We start from the raw sequence: 24,942 nt of genomic DNA on the forward strand, positions 1-24,942 counted from the left end.
AATCCAACACAACCAGAAACTAGATGCGGAGGAAACTGGCTGATGGAATTCTTGGGTGAACCTCTTGAAGCAGCCCAAAGACCTCTTACACACGTGTGCTCCTTATATTCTTTTTAAAAAATGTATTTAAATTTTAAATTGAGATAGAATTCAGATACCATGAACTCTGCCATTTTAAAGTGTGAGATTCAGTGGTTTGGGCAAAGTCACAAGGCTATGCAACTGGCATCGTGATCTAATTTTATACTTTGTTTTTAAATTTTTATTTAAAAAATTTTTTTAATAGTTTATTTCTGAGAGAGAGAGAGAGAGAGACAGCGTGAGCAGGGGAGGGTCAGAGAGAGAGGGAGACACAGAATCTGAAGCAGGCTCCAGGCTCTGAGTTATCTGTCAGCACAAAGCCTGACGCAGGGCTCGAACTCACGAACCGTGAGATCATGACCTGGGCCAAAGTCGGACACTTAACCGACTGAGCCACCCAGGTGCCCCACTTTTTTTTTAAATTTTTTAAATGTTTTATTTATTTCTGAGAGAGAGAGAGAGACAGCGTGAGCAGGGGAGTGTCAGAGAGAGAGAGGGAGACACAGAATCTGAAACGGGCTCCAGGCTCTGAGCTGTCAGCACAGAGCCCGACGCGGGGCTCGAACCCATGAACCATGAGATCATGACCTGAGCCGGAGTCTGATGCTTACCCAACTGAGCCACCCAGGTGCCCCCATACTTTCTTTTGCAGGTATTCCAACATGCTTCAGAAATCCAGTGTCAGGGAGGGGAAAGGAAGGGCCCACTTGACAAAAAAAAGCAGTAAGTAGCTCCATTATTTCTGACACGGTGTCTAGCTTATTTCACTGAGTCTCTTTGGAGGGCCCTGGACTCAGTTTCCCTTTTCCTAGAGGAGGTGACTAGAGACCCCTGAGGGCATGGACTGAGTTGGAAGGAACCAGGCTTGATTCCTGCCCCGCCCCCTGCTCTGGACAACCTTGGTTCCCTCATTTATGAACTGGTTGGCTTCCGAGTGCCTCTGTCTAACAAGGATGCAAGAACAAACTTTAATGAAAACTCCTTTGCCCAGAGTCCGGCCCTCCAAGATGGTAGCCAGATGAGAACCATCACAAAGGGTCCAAGTCCAGCGCGGGGGACTCTTCCTGTCATTTCAGTGCTGTTACTGATAGCTCTGCTCTCCGGAAGAGGCACCAGCACATCACCTGCCCAGGGCCACCCAGTAAACAAGAAGCAGAGTCAGCATTTACACCGAGTCCATTTGCTTCTGAATTCTCCACATGAGGGCCAAGAAACTTGGTAATACCTCTTGCGGGCCCCAGTAGAGCTATTATTGCTTTAAAATTTGTTTTAAAGGTTTATTTGTTTATTTTAAGAGACAGAGAGAGCAGGGGAGGGGCAGAGAGAGAGGGAGAGAGAGATAGAGTCCCACGCAGGTGCCGCACTGTCGGCGTGAAGCCTGATGTGGGGCTCAAACTCATGAACTACAAGATCATGACCTGAGCTGAAATCATGAGTCAGATGCTTAACCAACTGAGCCACCCAGACTCCAGCTTTTAAAAATGTTTTAATTGTGGGGGCACCTGAGTGACTCAGTTAAGCATCTGACATCAGCTCAGGTCACCATCTCATGGCTGTGAGTTTGACCCCACATGGGGCTCTCCCGTCTCAGCCCAGACCTCGCTTCAGATCCTCCGTCTCCCTCTTTCTCTGCCTCTCACCCGCTCATGCTCTCTCTCAAAAAATAAATAAACATAAAAAATAATGAAAAATAAAAATTTTAACTGTGATAAAATATACACAACATGAAATTTACCATCTTCACCGTTTTTAAGTGTTCGGTTCCGTGGGGTTAAGTACATTTTCATAGTTGTACCACCTTCCCCACCATCCATCCCCAGAACCCATTGTATCTTGCAAATTGAGACTCTGTCCCCACGAAGCACTGACTTCCCACCGCCTCCCCAGCCCCTGGCGCCCCCCACCATCCAATCTACTTCCTGTCTCTGTGAACGGGACCGCAGCAAAGTGGAATCCTACTTTGGGTTGGTCCTTTTGTGTCTAGCTTATTTCACCGAGTCTAATGCTCACAAGGTTTATTCATGTTGTAGCAGGTATTGGAATTGACTTTCTTTTTAAGGCTGAATAATATTCCATGGTATGGATGTACCTCGTTGTGTTTACCCAGTCTTCTGCTGATGGACCATTGATGGGGTTGCTTCCACATTTGGCTGTTGTGAACCGTTCTGCTATGAATGGGGGTGTACAAATATCTCCTTGAGACCCTGCTTTCAATTCTTTTGGGTAAAATACCCAGAAATGGAATTGCTGAGTCATGTGATAATTCTGTTTCAGTTTTTTGAGGAACTATCATGCTATCTTCCATAGTGAGTGCACCATTTTACATCCTCACCGACAGGGCGCAAGTTCCGATTTCTCTCCATTGTCACTAACACTTGGTGTTTCCTGGAGTTTTTGTTTGTTTTCATGGTTTATTTATAGTAGCCGTTCTAATGTGTGAAGTGAATCTTATTGCTTTTTAAAATTTTTTATTTAGACATAGGGAGTTGAGCTTTATTAAATTTTTGATATAGTGATTGCTAGCGGTAACATATATATTTTATGAAAAAATATACATGTACCACTGGCGAGCGCATGAAACATTTTGCTGGTGGGCTGTGTGACCAGAAAAGTCTTGAAGACCCCTTAGTCACCTCAGTTCTATGTGGAGGGGATTTTAGATCATCCTTGTATTTTCACATCCAAGATAATGTAAGTCCAGAGGTTGAATGAGGCAGAGTCTATTCCGTCTTTCAAGGTCCAGCAACAATGTCCCCTCTTCCAGGAAGCCTATCTTGCCTTCCCAGACACAGCTCCAGCTCCCTACTCTGGGTTCCTCAGCCCAGGGTTCAAGGGTCCCTCTTTCTGCCCCGGCCCTGACCATGGGTGTGTGTGTGTGTGTGCCTGGGGACTGAGGGATTTCTGGGGTCCCAGCAATGCCCAGGCACAGAGCAGGTCAGGCAGAGTTTGCTGAATGAATGAATGAATGAATGAAGAGTCTGTACTGGCCTGTGAGATAAGTTTGAGCCCAAGGGGCTGTGCAGGGGTAGAGAGGGTTGGGTGAAGCTCTGCTCACCGGGGCCATATTCGGATGCGGAGGCAGCCGCAGGCAAGGCATCGGAGGCCAAGGTTGAGGAGGCGTGTCCAGCGGAAGAGCAGTTGGTGGGAGGTGCGCACGTAAAGGCTCCCGGAGGGGTCCACAGCCTTGAGCGCAGCCAGCGGAGTGTAGCGAGCGTTGGTTTGTCTGCGCAGGGGTGGTCTGGATGAGCCGATGACCTTGACGATGACCTATGGGGTGGAGCCCTGAGCTCTTGGATTCAGGGAGGCGGGGTTTCCAGGGTGGGGCACCCTCACATACCTGAGTCAAGTCTTGGGGATCTGCCCCCCCCCAACTCACCTGGGCCACGTCCTGTGGGCTCTGCCCTACGCAGCGAAAGAGCTCTCTGGAGGCCGGGAGGTAGAAATCTCGGAAGTAGTGCAGGGTGTCAGGGTCAGTGTCTGGGAACTCGGCTGTGGAAACCTGCTCCAGGAGCTTCCCCTCAAAGTCAGTGGCCACTGGGCCAGGTTCCACCATGGTGATGCTGGGGACATAGGGAGGGGCAGAGGGTATGGTGCCCCAACTCTCTTGCTGCCCCATTAACGTCCCTCTCCTCGCTCTCCCCATTTCTCATCATTACCTCATCCTTCCGGTGGCCCAGCCCCTCCACTGCCCTTCCCCTGGTACTGCTCCCTCTCTTCCCATACCTCCATTTTCCTCATTCCCGATTCCATTTTCTCACCACTTTCCCCCACCATCGTTGCCTTCCCACCCCCCCCCCAGCTGCCTCCGTCTCCCGCGTCTTTCCCCATTGCGGTCTCCCGTTCCCCCTTCTCTGCCCAAAGACCCTCCTCACAAGATGTTGAACTGCAGCAGCTGCACAGCCAGACTTTCGAAGAATCCCTCCAGGGCGAACTTGGAGGCTGCATAGACTTCATTGAACACGACACCTGAGAGGATTGGAGGAGGTTGAGCTCTTTGGGGTCTGGGCGATGGGCTTGTGGATCCAGAGGGACATGGGGTCTTCGGGAGACAGAGCAAAGAGGGTTTGAAGATCAGAATGAGGGGCTATGAGGGCTAGCATGATGAGTGTATGTGTGTGTGTGTGTGTGTGTGTGTGTGTGTGTGATGGGAGCATATGGGCTCAGGATGAGGTTGTCTGGGGTGTGCTGTGCTCCATCTGCCCTTAGCCCTGGATAACCCTTCTTCCCGCCATCCTCTAAACCTCTGCGCCACTGGAACATGGGATTGCCAGGGTCCCTGAAGGCAAGTCCTATTCGTTGGGGTTCTTTTTTTTTTTTTAATGTTTTATTTATTTCGGAGAGAGAGAGAGATAGAGACAGCATGAGCAGGGGAGGATCAGAGAGAGAAGGAGGCACAGAATCTGAAACAGGCTCCAGGCTCTGAGCTGTCAGCACAGAGCCCGACGCGGAGCTCGAACCCACGAACCGCGAGATCATGACCTGAGCCGAAGTCGGACGCTCAACCGACTGAGCCACCCAGGCGCCCCATTGGGGTTCTTATCTGTTTTTATTGAGAGGGAATGTAGCCCCTGACATCAGGAGAGACCAAAGAAATGGGGCTGAGTAGTAGAATCAGATTCCCCTTGGCAGGGTAACAAATAAGGTGGATTCTTTAGGGGCCTTCTGAGGAGGGGGATGGACCCCAGGGAATTTCCATGGGGAGGAAAGGAGTCTAGAGGGATTCAAGGAGGAAAGACCCAGGAGCATGGATGGCAAATACGTGGCCTCCCCAGTAGGCCGATAGCAGACATCACTGAACAATCACTGCTCTCTTTTTCTGCAGAACCTCAGAGCCCCAAAGCTAGATATCACTGGGGCTTGGCTGGAGGTATTTGGCAAGAAAAAGCCACAGAGAAGGAGTTCTGATGGTTCTTTTGGGTTTGGGGAGATGGGAGAGACTTGTACGTATTGGGAAGGAGGGTTGATGCTGGATGTGGATGGCCATTGGCAGTATTTGTAACACTACTGCCTCCTCTTGCAGTATGGCAGACATAAGCCATTCCAGAAATTTTTCCTTCAGAGCTTCAAAGTCCTTCCCAACACAGCCTCATTTGGCGCTAAAACCTATTTGCCATCCTAACAGGCTGGGGAGGGTCAGACACTGGGACCCCCAGACACTGAGGATCCCCCAGGGCTTACCCTGCAGTCCCATGACACTGCTGACCACCACAATGTGGCCCTTTCTCCTTTTCTTCATGCCAGGAAGCACAGCTCTGACCAGGCGGACAGCCCCGAAGAAGTTGGTATCAAAGACGTTCCGCATGGCAGCGAGGCTGAGCCCCTCCAAGGGCCCCACCAGGCCCACTCCAGCATTATTCACTAAGGTTGTGGGGATGAAGGTTACATTGAGGTCCCCCAAACCCTTCGAGCACCCCTCCTGTAGGGACACTCCCTGAATCATCCCATCCCTTGCTCCAAATTCAGGGTCATGCTAGGGTATCTTTTTTTTTTTTTAATTTTTAATGTTTTTTATTTATTTTTGAGAGTCAGAGAGAGACAGCATGAGCAGGGGAGGGTCAGAGAGAGAGAGAGATACGGAATCCGAAGACAGGCTCCAGGCTCCGAGCCAGCTGTCAGCACAGAGCCTGATGCAGGGCTCGAACTCACAAACTGTGAGATCATGACCTGAGATGAAGTCAGACACTTAACCGACTGAGCCACCCAGGTGCCCCCAGGCCAGAGTATCTGGAGTGGAAGAATGTGGAGCCTTGGTGATCTTTATGTATAGTTTACCATTTCTTATAGGGACCCTGAACCCTGGGTGGAGGAGGGGGGAGGGCCACTGGGAACAGCCTCCCCTTATGCATGAGCAATTCAGCTCTGACCCCAAATTGCATCAAAACAGCCACACCCACCCTCCTCAGAAAGCCTCTGAGGGACCATGTGTTGCTTCTTCAACATGCTCCCTTCCCCAAATGACTCATCGGAGTAATTTTTCCAACTACATATGGTTTTCTCCAAATGTGAGAAGTTCTATTCAATAGAATCCATCCTACACCCAGGACTCAAGTTTATTCTTGTATCCATAATAAACTGGTACCCTGGGCTTTTAGCCAGCTTGTCTACCCCTTCTGTCCAGGGCTAGAGGTTGCTAGTGAAGCAGGAAGTCTAGTGCTCAGACAGTGGAGAGGATTCACTGTGGTGAGGATCTGGGCTTCGGTCAGGGAGGGGAGTGACCCCCAGGGGCTGTTTTCAGTCTCACCCAGCACGTCCACTTCCCCTCCCTGGATGCAGCTGAGACACTGGGCCACTGACGCGTCACTGCATACGTCCAGCTGGGCCACGGTGAGGGTCTGCCCCAGAGCCTCTCCAGCAGCTGCCTCCAGCGTCCCCCTCTTTCCCAGGTCTCTCATGGTGGCCACCACTAGGGACAGAGAGCATGGTTGGGGCAAGCACTGGGTTCCCTTTCCCTCTGCATTCATTTGCATATATTTCCATAATCATGCATGGACAGTCACAGAGGGATGGAGACCAAGGTTTACACACCTACATTTACTACACAACCACAGACGCATATTTGTCCACGTACATTTACATGTACTTTCATTCATTCATCCATCCATCCTTTACTGAGTATCTACTTAGTATACACTATGCCCTATTCTAGGTGCTGAGACTATTGCATGAAATGAGATGGGCAAAGTCCCTGCCTTCACAGAATGTATAGCTCAGTAAGGAAGACAATTAAATAGATATAGAACATATTGTCTTGAGAAAAGAAATACGTACACACTTAGGGTCAACGTGTGTGTGTGTACATGCAAATAGCCATATTTACATCATCCTCAGATATTTCAGCTTACTGAATACCTACCATGTACCAAACACCGTGCTAAATACTTATAAGCCCTACCTCCAATCCTCACAAGAACAGTATGATTAGGCCACTGACTAATTTCCCAAAGATGATCACAATATCTTTCATCGCATATGCTCTTTGAGAACTTTGCTGCTCCCCTTCAAGTCATGAAATCTCATTTCCCTCTCCTTGGATCTTGAGATGAGCTGGGAGTCAATAGAATAGGGTGAAAGTAACATTGGATGGCTTCTGGGATTAAGCCAGAAAAGATGTTGCAGTTTCTGCCTTGTTTGCTGTAATGTTCACTCTTAAAGTCTTCAGCCACCTTGTAGCAGCTCAGCTCTCCTGAGGCTACATGCTGGGAGGAAGCCCAAGCTAGCCAGAGAGAGGGACCACATGGAGAAGCCCTGAGATTACTGTAAGGAGCAGACATGGCTGCCCGGGCCTGTGACTATCCCCAACTGGTCCGGTTGTAGCCTTTGACCCTGAGCCAGAACTGCCTGGCTGAGCCCTTCCAAATTTATGGCCTTTGTAAAGCAGGAGAGACAGATGATTACAGTTGTTCTATTACACCATAAATTTTGGAATGATTTGTTATTTAGCAATAGTAGCCAGGACAAGGAGGGGAAGTTATTACCCCTATCATGGAGATTAACGCACTGACGCTAAGCAAAAATGAAGTTCCTTGTCTGTCTCACCCCTGGTAAGTGTTAGAACTGAGACTTGCGCTTGGGTTTGTTGCGTGCTGAGCTCAAATACCCACATACATGTTTGTACCCATCATGCATGTACCCACAATCACACATGCACAGCCCTGGTGAGCATTTTCGTGTTCTCTGTGGGCCTGGGTGATTCACGAGTGTTGCACAGGTGAATGGGAGCACACCCATCTACTTACAGTGACAAGTGTATGGGTTGCCTGGGTTCAAATCCAGGCTCTGCCACTTTCCAGCTGGTTGACCTTGGGCAGGGATCTTTGGCAGGATGTGCCTCAGTTTCCTCATTTCTAAGATGGAGCTAATGATAGTGGCCACCTCAGAGGCGTGGTGCGGGGATTAAATGATATATGTGATGCGCAACACTTTGATCAGAACCTGGCACATTGGAGGCACTCAGTAAACACCCTTCAGCGGTTTTAGACACTCATCTGCCTATCCAGAGACACAGTGCGATTGCTTCCTCGCACACTGGCACTCCGACTGTCACACCCAAAGCTGCGTGTGTCTCTAAGACAGAGGGCAGAGGGCTGCGAGAATCAGTCCTGCCAACTGGGGCAATGCCCTTGTCCCTTGCAAACTCCTCTTAAGCAGTGGCCCTGTGCCCGCTTCAGCTCCAGCATGCTCTGGGTCAGAGGTCCCCACGGGTGGTGTGCAGGCTGGGGCAATTTACTCCAGAGTTGCAGGAGGCCGGCTCCCTAGATTTAGGGCCCATCCCCTGCCCCCCCTTTAAGCCCCCAAGGTCAGGGTCACTTAAGAGGCTTATCTTGGAGCAGTAATCAGGGGAGGGGTGGGGGAGGGGAAGTCCCAGGGAATGCCAAAGTGGAACCTCAGCGAAGCCCTCCCCACCAGCCCTTTAAAAAATATCACCAACCTCCACCTCCTACCACACTCTACCCTTGTTTTATTTTGCTTCTCAGCATTTATTGGCGCTGGACATATTATACAACTTTAAAATCTGTTTATTGTCTCTCCTCCCCCTCCTCCCTCACCACACCACTACTCAGGGCAGAGGTTTTTGTCTATTTTGTTCACTGCTGTGTTTCCAGCACCTAGAATAGTGCCTGGCACCCGGTAGGTGCACAAGGAATTCTGGTTGGATGAGGGGGTGATTCATGAGCAGAGGTGGGAAGGGGGCCTCCATGTGTCCTGGGTCCTCCTCAAGCCCACAAATACAGCTGAAGGGATGAGCTAGTGGAAATAGTGCCAGGGCGGCTGAAGGTCCTCGGGAGTCGTGCCCACCCCTCCCCTGCCCGGCCCCACCCTGGGCCTCTAACCTCGGTAGCGCTGCCTGTGGTCATGAGCCAGCTGTACCGCGAGCTCCAGGCCGATTCCCGACGAGCAGCCTGAGATCAATACAGTCCGGGGTGCGTCGGCCATGTTGATCCCGCCCTGGATGGGTGACCTCTGCTGGCCAGCACCTGACTCCTGCCACCCATCCTTGGCTCCTCTGCGCCCTCCTGGACACCCTGCAATGGTCCCCCCCTGCAAGGCAAAGGGGCCCCAGATGATGCCAATTCTGAACTGACCCTGGACAGGCAGCTGGGAGGAAACCTTTAACCTCAAAATAGTCTCTCTCCTTTATCTGTTAAAAAACTTCCTTCTCTTCACTGCTCCACTCATAACTAGGGTCTTTTTATTATGATTTCAAATTATTCAGGGCTGAGGGAACTAGCAGGGGCATTCCCTTCCTGTCTCTATTCTGGGCAAAGAATCTCTGATTGGAGGGAGACAGTGGGAGAAAATGACAGTGAGTGTGGCCCCAGAAGGGTCCTTTCAAAAAAGGGAAGGAGCATAGATGGGCCCGAAAATGAGTTAGACTAGGAAGAACTTCCCAGCAGGGCAGGGCAGGGCAGGGCAGGATCTTATGAGAATCTTTTAGCAGGAGAAGTCTTAGCCTCAAGGTCCCTGAGGAGGGAGGAGGAGCAGCTTGGGGAGATTCCCTCTCTCCCCACCCCACAGCCCCCATTTCACCCTCAGGCCAGATGGGGCCCCACCCCTTCTCTCCAGGGACACAGAGACTCTTTGTCCGTGAAGCCAGAGCCTGGGAGGGAGACACTGCCGGCTTCTCCCTCTTCCCCATGGTGGGGCAGTTTAGGGCCCAGGATACGCCTCTTGGGTTTCTCCCTGCAGAAGCACCCTCAGAGCCTGCAAGTCTGTGCTTGTTCAATTGCACCGACAGCTCCATGTGATCCCCTGGGGGGAGGGAGCTTCACAGCGGGGGTCCCAGTAGGATGAGAGACAGCTCTGCCTCACCCCAGAAATGGCAGGGATCCACCTTCCCCAGCAGCATGCTCTGTTTTCAGATAGGGCCAGACTCCCCCATTTAATTGGGGCGTATGTGAAGATTTGGAATTGGGGCTCTGGCATCCATTTGCGGATCTGTGTCTGGGAGAGGGGACAGGAAGGCTAGAGATGGAGATGGGACCCTTTGTTTGAAGACTAAGAGTTTGGGGGGAAATATATAGAACTCTGTTTTGGAATCCGTGTCGAGGGTTTGGGGGTGAGGCCAGCACATCCAATTCTGGAATTTGGGTGGAGAAATGAGGGTTTGGGGTAAGGCTGGGAACCCCATTTTGTAATCTGGGGTGAGGCTGGAGATGGGATGAGGATTCTCTATTTAGACACCTGAAGGGAAGCCCTTGGGATGAAGCTGGTACCTTTCATAGTGTGGCTAAGCCACTGAGATAAAGCAAGTGACAGAATTTGGCATCAGGCTGGAACCCCATTTGGGGGCCTGGGCGAGACAGAAAAGATTTGGTACAAAGCTATACCCCTTAATTTCAGGGCCTGGATGGAGGCTGAAGGTTTGAATGACACTAAGATTTCCTTTGAGGGAGACTGTTAGGAGGAAAGAGTTTGGGGTAAAACAGACCCCGAATATTAAGGCTGGGTGGGAGTGACCCTTTTCTTCCACTGTGGGGTGGGGCATAAAGGGCCCAGCTCCTTGCCCAGGGCTCCAGCCTTAGCCGGCCAATCAGCACTCAGCACAAACTTTCCCAACTCCCCCACCAGCTGTCAGCCACCCCCCCCTCCCTGCTGCGAGCCCCGCCCCCCNTGCCTGCTCCTGGCCTCGCTGCAGCTTCTGCTCCGGACGCAGGCTGGTGAGCCGGGAGGGAGGAGATAGGGAAAGGACCCCGGGCAGGACCTAAGGAGATCCCAAAAGATGGGGTGGAGCCAGGAATGGGGGGCGGGGGGCGGCGTGCGCGTTGCGCGGGGATAGAGTATTGTGTTCGGGCTCGCGTGTCCGACTCTGGGCGACTTGTGGGTGTGACAGCAGGCGGGAGGGGGGAAACGTGTGACCGGGTTTCACTGGTGGATGCGTTGGTATGGATGCGATGTAGAGTGGTGTGTGCGGCAATGTGCGTGAGGCCATTTGAAGTGAAATCGTGTGTGTGGAAAGTGGGCGTGGGAGTTGACGATTATTGGATGAACATGGGTGATGGATCATCCCTGACCAAGGGTATGATTGTGAGTTGTGGGTGTGTCTGGTGGGGCTGACTTACGAGCATAATCGTGTGAGTATTACGCCTGTGATTGATTGTCTTTGGGGTGACCCGATGAGGGTCGGTTGTGATTCTGGGGCGTAAACAATTGCCCATTGGACATGAGTGGATGATTCTGGGGGTGATGGTGAGTGGGGACGAGTATGGGAGGGGGCTAACCGGGGATCCAGAGTTTCCTTTGCATCTCCCCTAATGGCTTCATCCCATTCTCACCCTCCCTCCTCTGCCTCCGATTGGCGCGCGCCCACCTCCTCTGCCCCCACTTCTCCCCCTCCCCCCACCCTGAGCTCCCCAGAGCCCCCATCAGCACCATGNGACGCCGAGCTCCGCCCCACAGGGTTCGCGGCTGGGGGCGCCCAGGGGTTTGGGAAGGTCGTGGTCCCTCGAGTGGCATCCCTGATCTGAGAGAGGCTGGGCTAGACCCTCCTGGAAATCTCTCCCTAGGGTGAGCTCAGCCCCCCCAACACACACACACACACACACACACACACACACACCATCCTACACTCCTTCACTTTCTCTGGAGTTCAGGGAGGTGCCTGTTCACGTGGATTATCCTAAATTGGCCTCTGTCCCGTTCCCATGCTGACATATCCACACAGTCGTGCAATCTCAGGCATTCATTCAAAATATAAGCCCTCTGGGACAGCAGGAATGTGAAACACCGGTGCCCACGCCCCAGGCAACCCCAGCAGCCACCCGCCACAGGGTCACAGCCTTGGGCACCCGCCTACTCTTTCCAGCTCTTGCACATGTTTCCACTGATATCCACGCAACGCAGTCAGCATTCAAAACCAGTCACCAGCTCTCCGACTTGGCCATACTCTCCCATGTAACCACAGTTCCCCTCTCACGTCTGACCTATTATAATCACAGTCACCTGCGTGACCAGCAGTACTGTGAGCTCACTGCTAGGAGACACCCAGCCACACGTCAAATCACTGCACCTCGTCTCTCCATTGTAGGCCAGATACTTGGCATGCACTGACAACATGCCCAGCCACTCCCTGGTCCATAGAGAGTCATGCACATGCTTACACAATCTCATGCATGTATACAGTAGCACACACACTCACACCTGTGCTCTCCTACACATCCGAGGAGATCCCAACCATGTCCCAGCCTAGACTCTGCCTGCCTCCCTTCATATCCTAGACCCCATCTACATCTCCCTGGGGCCCTGACCAGCACAGGGGAGAGTGTGGGGGGAAGGTCAGGCTGGGTCCCTGACAGACCCCCACCCTCTGACCCTGCAGGCGGGACTCAATGCCTCTTGTGTGTCCCCTTGTCACAAAGCCAGCCATGAAAAGAAAGGGCAGTCAGTTTCTGAAAGGTCACTGCAGAAGAGACGCAAGATTGAAGGAGGAGACATTCGGCTTAGGTGCTAAGAAGGATTTTTAAGTGTGAATGAGCAGCTGGCCGAGAGGACCTCCTCTTCCCCCCCCCCCCCCCCGTCCAGCTGCATTGAGACAGGGGTCCGGGTGAGGGGAAAGCCTGGGAGAGCCACTCTGTACGGGGTCGTGACTCTCAGCCCTCCACTGGGCTCCAGCATGGAGAGGCGGCAGCTGGGATGATCATTCCACGGGGGAGTGACCCTTGTGGTTGACAGAGCCTGGGAGCCCAGATCCTACTCCCAGGGGCCTGTAACCCAAATACCTCTTAATGACAGCCTAGCCAGAGAACAGGCAATTAGAGATGGGGCTTATGGTGGCAGCGACAGAATTGGGGGGTGTGGATGGAGAGAGAGGGGGATGAGGAGAGAAACCCCCCTGCACAGATGCGCGCGCGTCCGCACACACACACACACACACACACACAGAAAGAGGAAGGAGAACCAATGAAATACCAAGAGACACACAGAAAGAGCTAGGAAGCAAGAGAGTGAGAGAGACAGACTGATTCAGAGTTGGATGCAGAGAGAGACCTGGAAAGACCAACACAGAAAGTGGGACAGAGAGGGGTGGGGGGGGGAGAGGAGAAAGAACAGGGGATTGGAGGCAAGAGTGAGCTGAGGCTGGAATAGGGGTCTGTAAATCTGGAGAATGAAGGGTCTGACCCAGGAGGAGCTGGGATGGTGGGGTCCCTCACCCAAGCCCCTATTTCCCCAAGTCTGGCCCCCCACCCTGACTCCCCATGGTGAGGTCAGCAGAACCGCCCCCAGGGTGAGGTCATGGGCAGATTCGACAGAATCTGGCTCCTGCCAAGAGGCTGGGTCAGGGGGTCAGTGGGACAGTCTGCTGGGGGGAGGGGAGAGCAGGCAGGGGCTTTGGGCCCAGGGGGAGCCCCCGCCCTCCCCTGCCCAAGCCATGTGGTTCCACTTAGCACTGGCCTGCTGTACGGGTGGGGCCGGTAGGATGGCCTGGATTAGGGTCTGGTTGGGCCAGACCAGTTCCTTCCTTTGCTAAGATGAGAGGGATAGGGTCAGAGGGAGGAGGTCGGGAGGTTATTAGAGAGAAGTAGTCATAAGGAGGAGGTCAGAGAAGGTGACAAAATGGGGAGGTCACAGGTCAGATGGCGGAGACCAGGTCAGGCAGAGAGAGGAGGTCATGGGTGTTGGTGATCAAGGAGGGGGTCAGAAGGAAGAAGTCAGGAGAGGTAGTGGAGGAATTCAGAGGAAGTGGCGGTCAAAGGAGGTCAGAGGGAGGAGGTGGGGGAAGCACACACCAGGAGCCCTCCCTCTCCAAGTGGGTTTCCCCTGGCAGGGGGCTTCAGGCTGGGAGGCAGCCCCAGGGAGTTGGTGTGAGGGAGAGCAGAGAAGGGGACAGCCTGGCTCTGGGGCTCAGGCCAGGAAGCCTTGATTCATCACAGAAGTAGGTCAGCTTTTTTTTTTTTTCCCCTCACCGAAAACCAAGGGGGGTGGGGAATAGGAGTCAACAGGCTGATGAGGCTGGAGCAGCTGTGGGGTTGTGAGATGGGTGCGGGTCCCAGACCTGCTCCTTCTCCCTGACCCACAAGCACCGTGGGGGGCCGAATCCCCCAAACCTCAGCCACTCACATGGGGTCCTAGATTTGTTTTAACTGCCCTGTGCCCCGGCTTCTCTCTACAGCAGACCCTGTGGATGTGCTGAAGGCCCTGGGCGTGCGAGGGGGCCAGGCTGGGGTTTCTGAGGGGCCTGGCCTCTGCCCCCAGAGGGCCCCGGAGGGTGACCGGGCATTCAGGATTGGCAAGGCCAGCACACTTGGCATCCCTACGTGGGAGCTTTTTCCAGGTGAGTCAGTGCAGGAGAGGTTGGGGCCGGGGATCGTCCTGGGAGCATGGGTCCCCGCCAGGTCATCTAAGCTGCCCCTTTCCCTCTGCCCCTTCAGATGGGCACTTTCCCGAGAACTTTTCCGTGCTGATCACTCTGCGGGGCCAGCCAGCCAACCAGTCTGTCCTTCTGTCCATTTACAATGAGAGTGGCGCCCGGCAGCTGGGCCTGGCTCTAGGGCCGGCTCTGGGCCTCCTAGGTGACTCCTTCAGTCCTCTCCCCCAGCAGGTCAACCTCATGGACGGCAGGTGAGTAGAGGGAAGATCGGGGTCCAGAGAGAAGTGGGGTGAGAAGCACCTCCCCACTGAGACTGTCCCCTTGCAGGTGGCACCGTGTGGCAATCAGTGTGGATGGCAGGATGGTGACTCTGGTGGCTGACTGTGAACCTCAGCCCCCCACATTGGGCCAGGGGCCTCGATTCATTAGCACAGCTGGACTCACTGTGTTGGGGACCCAGGACCTCGGGGAGGAGACTTTTGAGGTAGGGGTTCAGTGGTCAGGGAAACTGAGGCAGGGGATGGGGAGGAGTTTTGTCCAGCTTCAACCCAGGACCAGGAAGCTGGGAAGAGAGAGTGGAATGCATCACGTGCATCTTGTGGCGTGTGAGATTGTGGAGCCACTAAACAATAATGCGCGATGGCACATACTTGACTCGGGGTAGAATATGGTGGCGACGTGGGACTATACCGGTTGTTACGATGGTGTGGGACTGTGTGCGGGTGCTGATCGTGATGATGGGTGCTGGCAAGGCATGGTGCTATGTGCCTCGTGACAGATGTGTTTTTGGTATGGTGACTCTTCCTGGTGACAGTGCTATGTGTGGTGGTGATGTGTGTCCCTGCCAGTGGACCAGGGACCACATTCACCTTGTTCCCCTCCTTATCCCCAATACCTTGAAGGGCACCTGGCACATATTAGGCGTCATCATGTGCCTGAGAGCAAAAGAATAAATGTGCCTCTGGTGAGACAGGTGTTGTAGGGTATGATTTATGGTTGTGGTTTGGTGTGACCATGATAGAATCTCCCTCCTCTCAATTCTGAGGCACAGAGGGATTGCTGGGGCTGTGGAGGGGCCACCCCCTCCTTATACTTATGGTGGCCTGGGTGGAGAAATACCAAGCCTTGGTACTTGGAGTAAGGTGTCAGAGTCAGCCTGTGTCTCTCTTTCCCTGCCCACCCCCCTCCTCTTCCCAGGGAGATATTCAGGAGTTGCTGATAAGTCCGGATCCTCAGGCTGCCTTCCAGGCCTGTGAGAGGTACCTTCCTGGCTGTGACAGCCTGGACCCCGTAGCCACAGGGGTAAGTGAGGGGTTTGTCTTCAGGTCAGGCCGAGTCATCCCTGCGTCCTGGTCTTAGGAATGAGTGAATGCTGACCCCCTACCCGGGACTGAGTGACTCCTGCCCTCAAAACGATCCTAGGCATGAGTGACCTTGATCTAGGTCACATAACTGAGTGATTCTTGGCTCCAGATTGTATGACTGACCCTAGGTCACAGGACTGAGTGATCCCTGGCTTCAAAACATGTGACCAAGGAGCCATGTGCCAGCATAGCCGCAGATAACTGAGCGATGGGGTCTCCACTGAGGGGCTCTTGAGCTGATGGCTGTCCTCTTCACAGGTCCCCCAGGGTGAGCCAGAAACTCCTCCCCCTCGACGGAAGGGGAAGGGAAAAGGGAAGAAAAAAGGGCGAGGTCGTAAGGGGAAGGGCAGAAAGAAGAAGAAGAACAAGGAAACTCTCACCCCAAGCCTACCTCCTGGCTCCTTGGAGAACCAGGTAAGGAATCAGCAGCCATTCACCTCTGCTCTTTGCCTGACCTCTGGTCTCTGACTCCCACTGACTGCTGGTACCTCATCCAAGTTCTCTGCCTTTGGTCTCCAATCCCTGACCTTTGACTTCTCTCAGCTGACTGATAACTGTGTCTGTGTGGCAGAGGGGCTGGAGGAAAAGGGCACACCCAGATTACCTTATATTAAGAGGTTCTTGATTGAGGCTACTGTTTAAGGGCAGCCATTAGCTGGGGTGAATAATGGGTTCATTAGTTAGAGGGTCATTGTTTGGGGTTGACTTGTGTAGGTAATTGGTGAGGGTTATTCACTGGAGAAGTCTAATGAGGGGGCACTATTTGGCTTTCCTGATAGAGCTTGTGGGTTGAGAGGTCACTATAGGGAGATATTGATTGAGGTTGATGATTGGGAGATGTTTGGGAGACCCTACGTGAGGGTCGTTTTTGGAAGTCATTGATAGAGACCACTGTTGGTATTATTATCATCGGTTTAGGGTTAATGGTAAGGGGTCATTGATGGGGATTATTAGTTGGGAAGGAAGGTAGGTCATCAGTAGGGGATCACTGATTAGAAGGTATTAGTGGGGTCACCAGTTTTAGTCACCACTTGGAGAAATGACTTTCAGGTGGTCATGGATGAAATAATTGGTTTGGAAGTCCCTGATGGGTTATTAGTTGGGAAGTCATTGATGGGTCATTGATTGATCAGTGAAATTACTGTTTGGGGTCCTTGTTTGGGAAGCCATACTGGGCTCACTCATGGTTGCTTCTTGTTGGAGGATCACTGGTTAGGGGAATAGTTTGACTGGGGGTCACTGGTGGGGCTTATTAGTTGAGGGTCTACTAGCTAGTACTTGTTATGGAGGGGTCACTGGTTGGGGTCACCAGTTGGGGAGGTTACTGGATGAGAAAGTAACTAATTGTAGTCATTTGGGGGGGGGCACTGGTAGATCACTAGTTACAGGAATAATTGCTGGGAGGCTAGTAGTGTGAGTTATTAGTTGGAGAAGTCATTGGTTAAGTCCCTTAGTGGGATCATTAGTTAGGGGCTATTGATGGGGGTCATTAATTAGAGGATCACTAATGGGTCACTGGTTGTAGGAATAATGAGAGGCCATTAATGGCAGATCATTAGCTGGTGGGTCACTGGGTAGGCATCGTTGGTTGGAGCAGAGTCACTGGGTACGTTACATGTGTTCTCACTGATGCACTATATCAGTGGAGAGAGAGAAATAATCATTTCCGGCCCAGAAAAAGAGCTCCTCCCCAACCCCTTCCTCAGGACGGGCCTGGGCCTCTCCCACCCTCTCTGTGCCCTTGACCAAATTCCTCGACATCTGTCCAGGCCTCTCAGATTGTGGCCTGGCTGGCTGGCCACTGAGCTCTGCCGTGGGAGAAGACATGTGGGGTAGGCTTCTGGGAGTCTGGCCCTGAGTGCTGGACCCTGACTCTGACCAGCCCCACGCTGCCTTGTAGGTCTCCCAGACCTGACCTAGCCGTGCTCCTCTTCCACACAAGGAGCTGTCTGTCCTGATCCAGTCAGAACACATTTGCCTCCACTGACCAGTCTCCTACCTTATACCCCGTTGATGGTTTTTTTGGGTGGGAGGCAGATTCTCCTTCGTTTCCTTCCCCAGACTGGGCATTGCTGGGGGCCAGAGCCTGTCTCCTCCTTCTGTCTTTCCTGGACTGACCCCACACCTGATACTTCTCTCCTTGCTGCAGACCTTCACTGACATCCCCCAAACAGAGACACCAGCTCCAACATTACCTCCGACTCCCACGCCTTTGGTCATGACCACTACTGTGACCATTGGCCGCAATGTCACGATGCTAGAGGTCAGTGGGAAGTGGATGGGGCTGGAAGGGACAGTCCTGGGAATTGGTGGTGGCAGAAAATGAGGACATCAGGGCAATCTTTGGTCTGTCCCAATGTCCTCAGGGGGGCCTGGACCCTGACAGTGGAACAGAACTGAGGACCTTGGAGACTAACTTAGCGGAAGAAGACAAAGATGGAGGCGGCTCTACCATTGAGCCTGTCTTCCGGGCAGCAGAACACCCATCACAGACTCAGTTCCGGATTTTTTCTGTGAGTCTGAGAATTTGGGCTGGGGAGGGGGTTCCTGCCTGGAACCACATAAGACCACATTTCCTCTCTTGCCTTCTTTTAATCTTGCCTAGAATGCCTTCCCACCCCACCCCACCCCCACTGGAGCTGATAAATATTATCACTATATTAACGTGACAAGAACTGTGTGAATGGATGGCTCTGTGTATAGAATTCTGCGTTTGGCTTTTAGTCCAAGCATGATGAGAAGCCCCTTGATCAGAAGCCCTTTGGTCAAGCTCATGGAGCGCGATTGGACTTGGAGCTTTAAAAGCTCTTTCCGGCTGCTGAACAGCATATGGACTGTAGGGGGAGCCAGAGGGGCAGCAGGGAAACCTCTAGTCTATGCAACAAGAGCGTGGTGACCTCCATCAGAGTGGTGATGGTGGGGACAGAAAGTGGACCGATTTGGGCCATGCTCCATTTTGGTCTTGGAGAAAGATTCAAGGATGACTTGGTAGACACATGGTGGCAACTACGGTGGGGAAGCCTAAAGGAAGAGCGGGTGGAAAGAATCAAGGACCTCATTTTGGATGTGCTAAATTCGCATCCAAATGGAGATGCCAAGTGGGTGATTGTTTAGAAGATTCTGGAGCTCAAGGGACATGGTGTAGGCCGGAGATAAAGACCTGGGAACCGTCAACAGAGGGATGCTGCCTTTAGCTAAGGGATTGGATACAATCGCTTAGGAAAATAGTCAGACAGGGAAGGGGCCCAGGTTCTAGCCTTGGTACTGGACGAGGAAGGAGGGGAGTGATCATAGCCCATGTACCCTGAGTGCTTGTTATGGGTCAACCTTTGTTTTAATTTATTCTTCTTCCCGGCGGGCATACACGGTTATCATCTGCCTACTGACTCTGCAGGTGAGGCCATAGGAGTTGAATGAGTTACTCCCCATCCCCACTGGTGAGAGGCAGCTCCAGGATTAGGACCCTACAGCACACTCCGAAGTCCATGCTCTTCTCCTTGACCATGGCCAGGGCTCACACCTCTTTTCTGTCCATTCCCCTGCCCCAGGGTGCTGGAGAGAAGGGTGCAAAAGGAGAACCAGCAGTAATTGAACAGGTGAGGGGCCTGGGGCTGGGGGAGGTGGAGACGTCTGGGCTAGAATGGGGGTCACACTCATTTTTCCCTCAGGGACAGAAGTTTGAGGGACCTCCAGGAGCCCCAGGACCCCAAGTGAGTTATGGCTGCNGAGACCCTGGGGTGGAGGGTTGAGCTGTAACATTGCCGTATCATTAAAAGATTTTTGCATATTTAAGACTCAAAGGATGAATCAAAATAGGGGTTGGGATGTAAAGTTGGGGGGCCGTATGGATCAATATAGTGTTGAAGGGCCAGGAATGACTCGGTGATGAGTAAGGAGGTCTGCATGGGGTCAGAGTCAGTGGTGGATCAGAAGTTGGTCTGGCTCGAGCTTTGCACTTCTCACGAACCTCTGTTCCTCTGTCTCCAACAGGGGGTGGTTGGCCCCTCAGGCCCTCCTGGGCCCCCAGGATTCCCTGGAGACCCTGGCCTACCGGTAAGAGACTCCCTCTGGCTTGTATCTTTTTGGGAGAGTGAGGTTTCAGGTTGTGGAGCTGATGTTTGGAATGCGTATGTCTGCACATGGGTCTGGGAGGCAGAGACTGAGGACCTCACGCCGAAGCTGGCATTGACCCCACTTGCTCATCTCTCTTTCCGTCTGTGAATTCTCACTCTGGCCCATGTCCTGTCTCTGGGGGCCTATCGCCCGCTTCCTTCCATCTGTCTCTATCCCTGAGTGCTTTTCATCTCTGTCTTTCTCCCTATGTCTCTGTCGCTCTCTCTCCCCTGTCTCAGTCTCTCCATCTGTCTCTCCTCCCTCTGTCTTTATCTTTCCTTGCCTTTCTCCCTCCATCTCTTTACTTTTGGCTTCTCTGCCTCTCCATCTCTGCCTTTATTTTTTTCCCATTTCTGCCACCTTTTGTGCCTCTCTCTCCCTTCCCCTGTCTTTCTCTTGCCTGTTCTCTTTCTCGCTCTCCCTGCGTCCACCCTTCTGTCTCTCCCCTCCCCCCCTCCATCTCTATCTCCCATCCCTGTCTGTCTGTCTCCCTGCCTCCATCCCCCTCTGTGTCTCTCCCTCTCTCAGGGTCCTGCTGGTCTCCCAGGAATCCCTGGCATCGATGGGATCCGGGGTCTACCAGGCACTGTGATCATGATGCCGGTAAGAGGGAGATAGGGTGGCGCATCTCGGGGGGTGTAGTCCTGACCCAGGAGGGGCATTTCCTTGGGCTCCTGCCATGACTAGCTGCCCTCTAGTTCCAGTTTGCAAGCAGCTCCCTCAAAGGACCCCCAGTCTCCTTCCAGCAAGCCCAGGCTCAGGCAGTCCTGCAACAGGCTCAGGTGAGTGGACGATCATCAGGGGGCCAACGGGGGTGATGGAGGACATTGAGGGACAGAGACAGACAGATGGAGGACAGAGATGGGGGATAATGAGGGCGAGTCAGGAGGCACGTGGATATTTGTCTCCTGAAGATGCCTTTTTGGAGGGTGCTGGGGTTTTGTGGGAGACCTGAGGATCTGTTCCCCTCCATCTTTCCAGCTGTCTATGAAAGGTCCCCCTGGCCCAGTGGGGCTCACTGGGCGCCCAGGCCCTGTGGTGAGTAAGGAGACTGTAGGGAGGAGGGGGATACATCAGTGGAGAGAGGCAGCCTCCCTCTAATTCCATTTCCCCATCTCTTTTCCTCCAAGGGTCTTCCTGGGTATCCCGGTCAGAAAGGAGAGACGGGAGAAATGGGACCACAGGTGAGATTGGTGGGGAGCAGGATTGGGTGGGAAGCGTCTTCCCCCAGAGCCACAGGGTAAAGTGCTATTTGAGGACAATGACAAAGGGGCTGAGGATACCTTTGCAATTACTGCCCTTCCTAGAGAATGATTAAAAATAAGTCATTTCTGGGGCGCCTGGGTGGCTTAGTCGGTTAAGCGTCCGACTTTCACTTAGGTCATGATCTCATGGTTCGTGGGTTCGAGCCCCGCGTCGGGCTCTGTGCTGACTGCCAGCTCAGAGCCTGGAGCCTGTTTCAGTCTGTGACTCCCTCTCTCTCTGACCCTCCCCTGCTCACGCTGTCTCTCTCTCTCTCTCTCCTAGAAATAAATAAAAAAAATATTTAAAAAAAAAATAAGTCATTTCTCCTTCTTATTCTGCTTTCTCTTCCTCCTTTTCTCTTCTAGGGTCCCCGAGGCCTTCAGGGACCTCTTGGGCCCCCTGGCCGGGAGGGGAAGATGGTGAGTAACTCACAAGTCTTTAGGCCATCCCTCATCCACCCCTCCACACCCAGCAGGGGCCTCGGCTCCATGCACACAGGGCCTGCCGGTGTCATTGGTGGGATAAGGACACAGAGGACAGAGAATGGACAGAGAATGTGACACTTTGTGAGTGCGTCACAGAGGAATCTGGCAAGGTCACAGAGTCAAGGAGGACTTTCTAGACAGAACGATGCTGGAACTGGGGTCATGAGGTGTAACCAAATAAACAGGAGAGGAAGGGCATTCCAATAGAGGGAACAGCATGTGCAAAAGAAAAGACTGGCAAACTGAGGGAGATGCTGAGCAAGCTAATTCCAGACAAGCTTAAATGCAGTGGGGAATGAAGAACTGGACAATTAATGGAGACTGCAGATTCTAATTTTTGTGATCCTGGTGATGTGGACTAGAGGAAAGGGCCTGCAGATAAGGAATAACGGACAGGTTGTCTTTGGGAAGTTAAATCGGTACACAGAGAATCCCCCAGGATTCCTCATGAGGGAGGGACTCAGCAGATAGTGATAGGTGTCTTGATGCTGTCACCTCCCTGGCAGGGCCGCTCTGGAGCAGATGGGGCCCGGGGCCTCCCAGGGGACACAGGACCTAAGGTAGGTGATACAGTCAAGATTGGGGCTTGGGGGGGACTGTCAGGTTGAGGATTCAGGGTTCAGGTGGTGTCTCTTTGTGCAGGGTGATCGGGGCTTTGATGGCCTGCCAGGGCTGCCTGGTGAGAAGGGCCAAAGGGTGAGTGTGTGAGGCCCCTCCTGCATGTCAAGCCTCCTAATATTCGCGATGCCCTCCCTACCCCCCAACCCCCCGCCAAGATCAGAGCCTCCATCCCCATGTCTGAACTCTCGTCCCTTGTACCTAATCTCCTTCCCTGGGAGGCTGGTCACTACCCTCACATCTCCACTCTGAACTCCCGTCTTCCTAACTCCAGGGTGACTTTGGCCATGTGGGGCAACCTGGCCCCCCAGGAGAGGATGGTAAGAAGGTAAGTTTTTGGAAGCGAGGGAAAGGTTTAGAAGCGAGAAAGCCAGAATGAGAGTCAGAGAGGACTGGAGGATTCAGGGGCCAGGATGAGAGGTGAGGGTCTGCGCTGGGGTGGTCAGGATCCTCATTGGGGCTCAAAAAGATAGGCTGAGGCTGGAAGCTAGTACCCGAGTTAGTAGGTGGGACTCCAGACTGCAGGTCCAGCCCTGGGGTCAGAGATCTGAACTGAGTCACATGTGCTCTGTTGGTTACTGCCTTAAGCTCTGACTCTGGGGTCCCCGGAAGAGGCTGCCCGGATGAGGGAAGGTGGTTTTCTGAGTCACACCTCTCCCCTTACCAAGTGACGAATGCTTTCCCACAGGGAGCAGAGGGGCCTCCGGGGCCCACTGGCCAGGCTGGGGAACCAGTGAGTATCAGGGACCTTGGGACCCTTTGCCTGGCATGGGGGGGGGCGGGGAGTCAGGGCTCATGGGGCCTCAGAGCAGCGGCGCTGGAATCATACCCCTACCTCCTTGCAGGGCCCCCGAGGACTGATCGGCCCTAGAGGCTCCCCTGGTCCCCTGGGACGCCCGGTAAGACTGTCACTGTCTGTCCACCTCCCTGCTCATCCTTCTCCCACCTCTGTCTCCTCCGCATGCCCATTTCTGTGACCTGATTTCTCTGCCTGCTCATCTCCCCCCCTGTGCCTCTCGGTGTCTCAGACTCAGGCTCCTGTGTGGTGTCTGCCCAGGTCTCACACCCTCTCCTCCCCCAGGGTGTAGTTGGAATTGATGGTGCTCCAGGAGCCAAAGGAAATGTGGTACGTGTTCTGCCCTCCGACCCCGTGGCCATCCGTCTATGTGTCTGTCCACTCGCATGACCCCCGTGTCAACCTCACTGACCCGTCCACACTGCAATCGCTTGCAGCATCACAGCACCTCCACTTTCCCCCTAGGGTCCTCCAGGAGAACCCGGCCCCCCAGGACAGCAGGGAAACCCTGGATCCCAGGTTTGAACTATCATTTTCAATAATTGGGGCGGGGGGCAGCAGCCAGCCATGGTCATAGACTACTCCCAGCCTTCCCGCTTCCCAGCTCATTGGTCCTTTCTCATGCCTTCCTTCACCTTCAATTCTTTTTTTACGTCCCCAGGGAATCCCAGGACCCCAAGGTCCCATTGGTATTCCTGGGGAGAAGGTGAGTGAGAACCCCACCTACCAGCACCTTCTGTCTTCTTCCTTCAATTCTGTCTGCAGGAAAAGCTTCCCACCGGAGCCATGTGATTAGCCCTAGATAATGATAAATCTCAGTAAGCCTTAAACAAGCTGAGAGTTTAAAAAAAAAAATCATTGCTGAGAAAGGGTTGATGGGAGAAACAGAAATAAGGGGATATGGTTAGGTTTTAGGGGAACCCACAGAAGCCAGCCATCAAAAATATTAGTAAGACCCAAGGGCCAGGAAAGGCCTTTCACTGGGGTCCTGTGGTGTCAACCCTCTGCACGTCTGTTCCATCTCCCTCAGCAGACAGGCTTCCTTCTGCACGTACCTTAGTCTGTCTTCGCCCCCCCAGGCCCCCCGGTCCCATTTCTGCACGATTTGTCACCATTTCAGCCCCTAGGTCCACACGACCTTATAGTTTCTATACCCAAACCCACCTGATCATAGTTTCTATGAAGTGAGGTGTCGCCTACCTCAAAGTTTCAGAAGAAAATGATTGGCTTTGTTGGACCAAGGTGCCAGCCTCTGGACCTGTCGACTATGTGCAGAATATAGGAGAACATCTCACGCCTGCGTAGGCCCACCTCTCTTCAGATGAAGATGGAGGACTTCTAAAGAAAGGGAACAGCCCAACATGTTCCTCACACTGTTTTTACCTCCCTTGTCTCCACTCTCCCAGAGATGGAGGATTTCTGAGGCTCAGAGAGGGAAAGGGGCTTTGCCCGGGGCACACAGCAAGTCTGGGCAGAGCTAGGGAGAGAGTTCCTAGACTGTGGGGTTTGCTTGTTCTGTGACCTTGATGTAGCTGCGTGTCTGAGTAAGGCTGTTTTTGGTGGGATGCCAGACTGATACCCTGTCTCTTACTGTTCACCCTCTTTCAGGGGCCCCCTGGAAACCCAGGCATCCCAGGCATTCAAGGCTCCGATGGCCCTCCGGTGAGAACGGGGTACTCGCAGAAGGACAAGGGGGAGTCTTGGGAATTTGGATGGCACATCCAGGTCTCTGACAACTTCTTTCCCCAGGGTCACCCAGGCCATGAGGGCCCCACAGGAGAGAAAGGGGCCCAGGTGAGTGGCCTGGAGAGAGGCTGGGTTGAGGATGAGGGTTGGTAGGCAGGGCCAGGGGTCAGGGGCTCATGAGGAGGGGAGTGAGGGCACTGGGAACATGGAGCGGGGAAGGACACGATGGCACTGATCTTATCTCCATCT

General features: G+C 53.2%; 2 protein-coding genes and 1 long non-coding RNA gene across 3 annotated transcripts in view; 2 read left to right on the forward strand and 1 right to left on the reverse strand.

The window, feature by feature from the left end:
* Positions 1–662: 662 nt before the first annotated feature.
* LOC144234693 (uncharacterized) lies at positions 663–6,119 on the forward strand. Its single transcript, XR_013336041.1, has 3 exons — positions 663–804; positions 1,158–1,299; positions 5,323–6,119. It is a non-coding gene; the product is annotated as an uncharacterized LOC144234693 (long non-coding RNA).
* On the reverse strand, positions 3,131–9,015 carry RDH8 (retinol dehydrogenase 8). The gene is made up of 6 exons (XM_077768028.1): positions 8,913–9,015; positions 6,323–6,484; positions 5,260–5,439; positions 3,954–4,047; positions 3,458–3,641; positions 3,131–3,348 (listed from the first exon to the last, which is right to left on the reverse strand). The coding sequence occupies exons 1-6, from the start codon at positions 9,013–9,015 to the stop codon at positions 3,133–3,135; spliced, it is 939 nt and encodes a 312-aa protein (XP_077624154.1). The 3' UTR covers positions 3,131–3,132.
* A 1,267-nt stretch (positions 9,016–10,282) lies between these two features.
* Positions 10,283–24,942, forward strand: part of COL5A3 (collagen type V alpha 3 chain) — a 36,859-nt gene continuing 22,199 nt past the window's right edge. The window contains exons 1-27 of the mRNA XM_077767981.1: positions 10,283–10,291; positions 10,682–10,739; positions 14,189–14,350; positions 14,448–14,637; positions 14,714–14,870; positions 15,584–15,688; positions 16,009–16,164; positions 17,900–18,013; positions 18,117–18,263; positions 19,299–19,346; positions 19,419–19,460; positions 19,741–19,803; positions 20,392–20,466; positions 20,562–20,645; positions 20,845–20,901; positions 20,994–21,047; positions 21,474–21,527; positions 22,100–22,153; positions 22,236–22,289; positions 22,486–22,539; positions 22,900–22,944; positions 23,057–23,110; positions 23,293–23,337; positions 23,473–23,526; positions 23,669–23,713; positions 24,616–24,669; positions 24,757–24,801. Coding sequence (XP_077624107.1) covers positions 10,283–10,291; positions 10,682–10,739; positions 14,189–14,350; positions 14,448–14,637; positions 14,714–14,870; positions 15,584–15,688; positions 16,009–16,164; positions 17,900–18,013; positions 18,117–18,263; positions 19,299–19,346; positions 19,419–19,460; positions 19,741–19,803; positions 20,392–20,466; positions 20,562–20,645; positions 20,845–20,901; positions 20,994–21,047; positions 21,474–21,527; positions 22,100–22,153; positions 22,236–22,289; positions 22,486–22,539; positions 22,900–22,944; positions 23,057–23,110; positions 23,293–23,337; positions 23,473–23,526; positions 23,669–23,713; positions 24,616–24,669; positions 24,757–24,801 — 2,079 coding nt within the window. The remainder of the gene's footprint in view (positions 10,292–10,681; positions 10,740–14,188; positions 14,351–14,447; positions 14,638–14,713; positions 14,871–15,583; positions 15,689–16,008; positions 16,165–17,899; positions 18,014–18,116; positions 18,264–19,298; positions 19,347–19,418; positions 19,461–19,740; positions 19,804–20,391; positions 20,467–20,561; positions 20,646–20,844; positions 20,902–20,993; positions 21,048–21,473; positions 21,528–22,099; positions 22,154–22,235; positions 22,290–22,485; positions 22,540–22,899; positions 22,945–23,056; positions 23,111–23,292; positions 23,338–23,472; positions 23,527–23,668; positions 23,714–24,615; positions 24,670–24,756; positions 24,802–24,942) is intronic.

The sequence above is a fragment of the Crocuta crocuta genome, unplaced genomic scaffold, assembly GCF_008692635.1.
Source record: "Crocuta crocuta isolate KB4526 unplaced genomic scaffold, BGI_CrCroc_1.0 scaffold115, whole genome shotgun sequence".
Taxonomy (NCBI): Eukaryota; Metazoa; Chordata; class Mammalia; order Carnivora; family Hyaenidae; genus Crocuta; species Crocuta crocuta.

Bases quoted from the DNA above. Each gene is read 5' to 3' on its own strand.
- RDH8 (XM_077768028.1), bottom strand. From the start codon at position 9,015: ATGGCCGACGCACCCCGGACTGTATTGATCTCAGGCTGCTCGTCGGGA. The intron at 5,440-6,322 runs GTGAGACTGAAA...CCACAACCTTAG, and splicing joins AGGGGAAGTGGACGTGCTGG to TGAATAATGCTGGAGTGGGC. The intron at 3,642-3,953 runs GTGAGGAGGGTC...CTATGTCCCCAG, and splicing joins CTGCTGCAGTTCAACATCTT to CATCACCATGGTGGAACCTG.